Raw genomic sequence first — 8,138 nt, 5'->3', positions numbered from 1 at the left:
AGCTTAGGCTTGTGGGTTTGTTTCAAATTAAAGCAACCGAGGGTACATTATTTGTAGGGGTACTAAATAATTAACCCTGGAGTGAAATGGTTTTTTTTTTTTTTTTGCTTTTTTTTTTTTTAATTTTAGTTTTTGCATCCATCTAAATAATTCCATATCATAATACAACTTGGCTGTTTAATAGGCAGATCTATGTACCTTCATGTGTTTTAGCAAATAAAAATAATAATAATAATTGTTATTATTATTATTATAATATCTGCCTCCACAACTCAATATGGCATATGGATGAATTTTTTATCAGATATATATTTTTAATTTATATAACCTATTTGCAATGACAAAAGAATAACTATGGTGTTTTAGCATATTTATAAGAGCTATAAAACTCACAAAAATACACATGGTCATACAGTAAAATATTAAAATCACAAGTATGGTAAAAGTGATATTTCATAGCCAATAAAAGGTTGTCCCTCAAAAAAAAAAATCCAATAAAAGGCTCAATTAGAGCATTCACATCATGTTTCTAAAAACAATCTCATTTTACCATTTCAAAAGCTACTTTATAATTTATACTATATTATTCTACAACACACAACAGCATTAATTCTAAAAAAGCTAAATATATAGTGCGTACTTTGTGCCTCTTGGTCCAAAGAATATTAAATCGAGCCCACTCACAGGCATTCAGCTCATAGGTTTGATTTGAGGATAACTTGTATTGTAAAAAATAAAAATTAATTTATAAATTAAATCCAAAAAAAATTGTAAAAAAATAAAAATTAATTTATAAATTAAATATAAAAAATTAGAGAATTATATATTTACATTAATATATCACATTTAGGTTTTACATAATTCCCACTAATGTAACATGTGATGTGACATGTGACTTAGCTATTAAACCAAATGGTCATCTGCAATATGCATTTATGCTTAATTAACTAGTTTTAGAGTTGGCGTGTGAGTTTAAGTCCTTATTCCATTCTGCTAAGTATTGAATCATTTCCCCTTCCCCTATTCCAAATAATAATAAAAAACTAGTTCTCATACTCATTCTCAAAAAAAAAAAAAAACTAGTTCTCATACTATATTTTGTAAACGGAAAATTATAATTTAACTTCACAGGATTTCAGCATCACAATTATTATATTTAACCTTTAATGTTTTTTAATAATAATAATAATAATAAATTGTTAGTATTCCACACAGATCAACTTGAAATTTTCATTTTTATTCCAAATTTTAGGGTTAAAATATAATAATTGAAAAGCTAAGGTTAAATTATGCTAAGCCCATTTTCTCAACAAAAAAAAAAATTATGCTAAGCCCATATCATAAATTAGGGGGTAAGTTTTAAATGAAAGTTTGTCCACAATAAAATATATGTTAATTTGAACAAAACTCTAATTTTATTTTAATCCAAATGTTAAGAATTTTTTTTCTCTCTCTCTCTTATAATGGTAACTCAAAAAAAATCACATCTGATATATTTTTAAATATGTGATTTAGAACCAACTTTAAAAAAAAAAAAATAACAAAACAAAACAAATAATAACAAGCACACAAACATGGAAGAGGAAATTGGGTTGATCTAATTAGTTTGATACTTGGAACTATCAATTTTGGGCATCTATACGGGAATCAAATTAGTTTGATATGGGCACAACAATTTTTACAAAATATTTTAAATTATTGAGGTGGTAAGTTGTTAATTAAATAATGTCAATGGTGAATCTATACGAGAATCAACAAGAACCTCTCAAGTGAAATTTGTTGTGCCGAAACCCATGAGAACTCAGACGGTAAAATGGTAGGTAGACCAAAAAAAGGTGCGGCAATAATTCCAGCTCCCAAACCGCTATATGCACATACTTTCAGAACTTGCCATAATAACGGCTAGTTTTCATTCTAGTGCCACTATATACAGACCACAAAGGCCTCCTTCTATCCTATATCTCTCTCTCTCTCTCCCTCAAAACATTATACGAGTGTCCACCATGGCTTTACTCAGAGCTCTACTATCTTCAATGCTACTTGTATCTTTCTTCATCTCCCTCACAGAGGCTAGAGAATTCTTGGTAGGTGGCAAGACCAATGCATGGAAAATCCCATCCTCAGAATCTGAATCCCTCAACAAATGGGCTGAAGCCTCACGTTTCCAAATTGGAGATTCACTAGGTACAATCCCTGTACTTAATTTACGTTTTCTCGCATTCCCTCATCTGGGTTTTGTTCATTTGTTCCAAGAATTTGCATACTCATCTGGGTTCTGTTTGCTTTACAGTTTGGAACTATGATCCTAGCAAGGACTCTCTACTCCAAGTGAGCAAAAAGGACTATGATAGATGCAATACTTCAAGTCCTATAGCTGTATACAAGGATGGGAACACCAAGGTCAAGCTTGACAGGTCAGGGCCATTCTATTTTACAAGTGGAACACAAGGCAACTGTGAGAAGGGCCAGAAATTGGTCACTGTGGTGTTGTCTGGGAGGCGTGAATTCTTCAATGTTTCTCCAGCGCCTTCTCCGGTGGAATTTGAAGGCCCTGCCATGGCCCCAACCAGCGATGGCACAAGTTTGAGGGGCAGTTTTATGGCGATTTTTGGAGTTTTGATGAGGTTGGTGTTGTTGGAGATGATGATGTAGATTTCTATTAGTTTCAGTGATTGGTGGGATTGGTTTGATTTATTTGTAATAATTGACTTACGGGACATATTTGTGTTCTCGTATCTATTTATGTGACATTCTTTTTAGAAAACAGTAAATTTAGATATGAATGATATTTGTTCTTTACATACATGATATACTATGATCGAACTACAAATCAACAATACATACATTAGATATGAATTATATTCATTCTCTACATTTTACTTAATGGCCTGCTACAATCTTAAAACATTTTGTCAACTCATAACGCGAACATATACATGAGAGAACTAGGAAACAACACATTAGAATCAATTCCTTGCTCCATCAGGATAGTAAAGCACATTAGGATCAATTCCTTACTCGATCAGGAAATTAAGTAAAGTGGTACTAGCAAACACAATGTCTATAAACATGGATGAAAGAACAATTTTGGAGCATTAGAATCATCATTTCATTAAGCCAACTGATCCACAAGCCGATTTTTAGTATATATATAGTTCATACAACTTATTTTTTAACTTTTTGAAAAAGTGGAAAAGCTGAATTTTAGAAAAGAAAAAGGTTAGTTTAAAAAGCTGTTTTTTGAAAAGTCAACAAGAGTGAACATCCCAACATTTATATTTAGATGTAGCACAAAACCTTAATAAAAAAAATTTTACTTACTACCTTGACCAAAATGTGCACCCGTCGAGACAAATAGACAGACACGTGTGTGCGCACATACACACAAAGGAGGCTCACAATGGACCAAATCAAATAACTACAACATAAATTGCAGCCACAAGCGACTGATTCACCTCCAACAAGTTCATGGGGTCATAAGGGATTACACACAGATTCAGCAGCAACATACATGTCCATAACTGTCAGACAAACAGCACAGCAATGAAGGATGAAACCAGCACACATTCTCATTTAAGGAGGGTCCTGACAATTGATTTGACATTGAGTTTCTTAAGGTCTGTATACGACTGTCCACAGCCAACAAACATGACCGGTGCCCCAGAAATGTAGACCATTGAAAGTGCAGCTCCCACCTGCACCATGAACAATTTATACACCAGATGTAACTAGTGGACTGGATAAAATAATCAAACAAAGAATTTTAGAACTCCGAGAAGTTTGATGAGTGTCTACCTTATCATCAATGGTATCAAACTTAGTGAGTAAGATCCCATCTATCAATCTGGAACTAGGTGTAGCTGAAAGGTCGGCTAATTTCTGCAAGCACAAGTGTAGCTCAAATAACTCACTTCTGATATACAATGATAAAACAGAACACAAGCCAGACAACAATTGATGACAATCCCGGTATAAAAATCAAACCTGATTGAACTTTGAAAGTTGATCAACAGCATCATTTCCAACCAGGGCCTCTCCAACAAACAAGACCAGATCAGGATTGTTAAGGTTAATAAGCTTTGAGAGCGCTCTCATTAATGGTTCATTATCCTGAAAAGCATCGAAAATGTATCAGACAAACACAAAGGCAAAAGATCAAACAGGTAAGAAACCTTAAAACCTTACTTATCACGTAATTAGAATAACACATGTAGCATATACACTAGCAAAACTTTATGATATAATACCAGCTAAGCATGATACCTGCATTCGACCAGCAGTATCAACAAGAACCACATCAGAACCATTTCGCGTTGCCTCCTGGATTGCTTCCCTTGCTACAACAGCAGGATCTTTCTCATAGCCCTTCTCAAATATAGGGATCTTCCAAGAGGAAAATATAACAAGTCAGTTTCCACCATCCAATTTATAATGCATTTTATTGAGTGAACATTAATCATCTCAAAGTAAATAAGACAGAGACTATGGTAACCATAAGCCAGATTGAATGTTATACCTGGAGTCTTCGTGCATGAGTCCGCAACTGCTCAACAGCTCCTGATCGGAATGTGTCACAAGCAGCCATCATGACACTGACATTATGCTGCAGAAGCCAGTAGGCAACCTGGAAAAGTGATGTTTGAAAGAAACCATCTCATCAAAATCCATACAATTTAATCCGTGTGTCCACAGGACCTATATATAAATACTTGAGTCGAATACATGACGCCCACACACACGTGCATCCTCTACTATAAAGAACTAGGGGTTAAGCCTAACCTTTACTAGATTAATAAAATTCCAAACTTCATTTAAATGGGGGAAAAAACGTGGCTTACCTTGGCTAGATTGGTAGATTTCCCAACTCCATTCACACCAACAAAAACAACAACATACGGCTTCCCTTGTTCCTTGGCAGCATGCACATCCCTCAGTATGTCAATTGACCGGCGAGGAGTTAGAATACGAACAAGAGCTTCTTCCATTGCTGCCTGCAGTCATTGTTTCATTCCATGGCCTTATTCTTATAAAAAAGTGAAATAATGAGAAATAATTAGTTTAGATTAAATATTGGAGGGAAAAAGTGATGATTCACAAACCTGCACTGTTGAAGTTACCCTTGTGAATGAAGCCAACTTTTTCCCCTCAAGACTTGCTGCCACTGATTCACAGAGCTTCTCAGCTATCTCCTCAGCCTATCATTGTAACAGCATGGGACTCCCATTAGCAGGTTCAGGGTGTTTGAGAAGTACCAATAAAAGAGATAAAACATAAGCACATCACTGCAGCAGCAGGAGAAACATACCACATTCTTGGTCATGAGCCTATCCTTGAGAGCTTTCAACACTGGTTCCAGGTCTGACTTCTCCAAATTCGCTTTGCCCGCAATACTGAGCGTAGGAAAGTGAATAAATGATTACAAAAGTATCTGATGATCTTAATAAAGATTTCAAAGCAGTGGAAATGGCAACACTATAGTTGCAATAATTGTTTTGATCGGTAAGCTATGCACACACCCAGCAGGTTGGAATATTTGCAATAATAAAGCCATTTATATGCTGAAGACCTGAAGTTCAGTTGATCCTTAGGTTATCATAGAATACAACAATAGATTGGAAAATTTATCCATCGATAAGTTCAACTTCAAGGAAGAACTCTTGTAAACTCCAATATTTGAAAAAGTGAATAAATAAGTAGAAACAATAGATGAACTCCTTCAATAATTCAAAGAAAAATATATCATCATATGGACAAATCAAAAAATAAGTAGATTTCAACATAAAAATGTTAACCGGTGCAACACAGGTGGACCATTGATAACACAAGTTTGCGTCATCTAAAATATTGTTCAACTGTTTAAATTGCAATAAAAAATAAAAAACCAAGCAGCATCCTTCATTTAAATATGGCAAGGAAACTAAGAACCAAAATAGTGAGCAGAAGTTTAAAAAAGCAAATTACACATAAACTAAATTGTCATTAATGAATAAAACAAAAACCTAGGACTGATATCAATTAAACTTACCTTTGGAACATTGATGAAAACCACCCCTTCTTCTTAGTTTCAGGCTTGCTGTCTTTCTCCACTTCCTCATCTTCTTCATCCTCGCTTTCACTACTGAAGATCTCCTCCTTGTCCATCATACTTTCACCATGATCAGCTGCAACAACATCTATATGATTCCCATTCTCACCCACAGAATCCGTAAAATCCAATTTCTCTGGAGGGGGTGAATCATTCCAAACTCTATTCTTCTTTGTTATCTTTTTTTTTGGCTCTATCTTGGAGCCCTTGCTAACAACAGTATCTGTTTTCTTCCCACCTTTAGCTCTAAGCTTCAGAAGCTTATTTACATCAAACGCCCCAGCATCGGAGCTCATATTTTCTATACCGTTATCTGCACCATTTACCTTAGATTCTACAATATCAACATGATGGCCATTGGAGTGGCCATTCGCCAGTTTACTACCTTTCCTTCTATCACCATCCCCACCATCATTGACCAAAGCACCTTCACTCTTTTTCTTACTTCCTCCTTTGAAACCACTCTTTTGCACCTGTCCTTGCTTCTTACTATTACTTATAGGCTTGCTCATCTGCTTTGATTTCTTCAATTCCTCAGCCCGAGCCTCAGCCTCCTTTCTCAGTTGCCTAAAAGTTTCGTCAAAGTCACTGTAAGCCGTCCGTTTTGGATCATAAATCTCTGAAAACTCATGCTTCACCATTGCAAGCAGTTCGTCCACATACAATAGATGAAGGATTCGCTGATACACAGCGACAAATACAAGGCCAAGATCATTATAAAAGGTCCATTTGAGTGTGTAAGCGGCACCTTGGGGGCCATCATAATTGTACAATGCTGCACCAGATCGTTCTTCTAAAAGACAGGATTGGATCAAGGTGTCGATTGGTGATCCCTTAAGAGCATTTCCAAACTCTTTACACGTCCAGAGGATTAATCCTCCTCGAGTAAAAATTAGTAACTGCTCTAACATCTTTTATTACAGATGTACCCTGCAATCAAATCCAGCAGAATATTCAATATCAAAAACCCAGGAATTTATTACCAAAAAGAAAAAATATTATCTGCACTTAAATCCAAAATAGAACCTCCCATGCCCCCACAATTCGCATAGTTTCCAAGACAAATGTAGGGGAAAAGTTAAAACACTTTATTTGATAATTCAATAGTTACAATGGACGAGGTACCAATTGAGCTACATGGCTCTTAACAAAATGAGAAAACAACTTTAAGTTTTAGATACTCTAATTTGCATGGTTTTGGGTCTTAGACAAGAAAATCCACTGCTAAATAATGCTAAATACAATTACACATAGAAAATGAAGAGTGCTAAACTTCTCACATTGTACATTTATTGCAGAGCATGCATTCTAATATTTCAATTTCTGCTCTTTCACCCATTTTTATGGGAATTGGTGCCTAATAGTTTTCAGGCAATCAAGAATACTATAATATTGATATCCCTAATCATATTCAAATAAAACTTTTTAAAATGAAAAAACAAGAAAATAACAGAAATAAAAAGAGAATAAGAATAATATATTTTTAAACCATGCATTTGGAAAATAGAATCAAATTCACTGAGAATCAATGCTAAAAAAAAGTCATACGCAAGGAAATCAAATCGCAAAGTTTCGCGGCAACCAAACAGAACCATTTTAACAACTGTGATTTCCTAGATAACCATGCATGGAAACACGAATTTTATAAAAGAAATGAAATGAATTTGAATTTGAATTTGAATTTTGAAGCAAAGATCAGGAATTGGCAATTACGAGAAATAGGGATCAGCTTTATCAAAACTATTCACAAAATAGAAGCAGAGAAAAACAAATCCTATTCGAACCACAACATTTGTGATCATTGAATTTACGAATCAATAAGATTTGAAGGAATAAGAGAAAGCAAATACCTGTCTTTTATAGGAACTCTGAGGAACCCAAGAAATGAATAATCACCAAAATTTGAAGAAAAAAAAAACATATATATAAAATTCTTTTGGCTATAAATAGGGAAATCACATTACTGTATATCTATAAAATAAAAAATAAAAAAACCTAAATTTTGGATATACAGAAGTTTAAGGGAGTGTTTACTAAGTACAATAGGTAGTTC

At 34.4% G+C, this 8,138-nt stretch overlaps 2 protein-coding genes across 2 annotated transcripts; one reads left to right on the top strand and one right to left on the bottom strand.

Moving 5' to 3' along the window:
• The first annotated feature begins 1,833 nt into the window (after positions 1–1,833).
• LOC142622325 (early nodulin-like protein 15) lies at positions 1,834–2,803 on the top strand. Its single transcript, XM_075795773.1, has 2 exons — positions 1,834–2,184; positions 2,291–2,803. Exons 1-2 carry the CDS (start codon positions 1,869–1,871, stop codon positions 2,650–2,652), a joined length of 678 nt encoding a protein of 225 aa, XP_075651888.1. The 5' UTR covers positions 1,834–1,868; the 3' UTR covers positions 2,653–2,803.
• A 417-nt stretch (positions 2,804–3,220) lies between these two features.
• Positions 3,221–8,138, bottom strand: LOC142607549 (uncharacterized). The gene is made up of 10 exons (XM_075779087.1): positions 7,936–8,138; positions 6,026–7,015; positions 5,306–5,390; positions 5,100–5,195; positions 4,839–4,991; positions 4,517–4,624; positions 4,264–4,383; positions 3,985–4,110; positions 3,796–3,879; positions 3,221–3,695 (listed from the first exon to the last, which is right to left on the bottom strand). The coding sequence occupies exons 2-10, from the start codon at positions 6,994–6,996 to the stop codon at positions 3,570–3,572; spliced, it is 1,869 nt and encodes a 622-aa protein (XP_075635202.1). The 5' UTR covers positions 6,997–7,015; positions 7,936–8,138; the 3' UTR covers positions 3,221–3,569.

This window comes from Castanea sativa, chromosome 1, assembly GCF_040712315.1.
Source record: "Castanea sativa cultivar Marrone di Chiusa Pesio chromosome 1, ASM4071231v1".
Taxonomy (NCBI): domain Eukaryota; kingdom Viridiplantae; phylum Streptophyta; class Magnoliopsida; order Fagales; family Fagaceae; genus Castanea; species Castanea sativa.
This window is presented reverse-complemented; position numbering and strand designations above follow the sequence as displayed.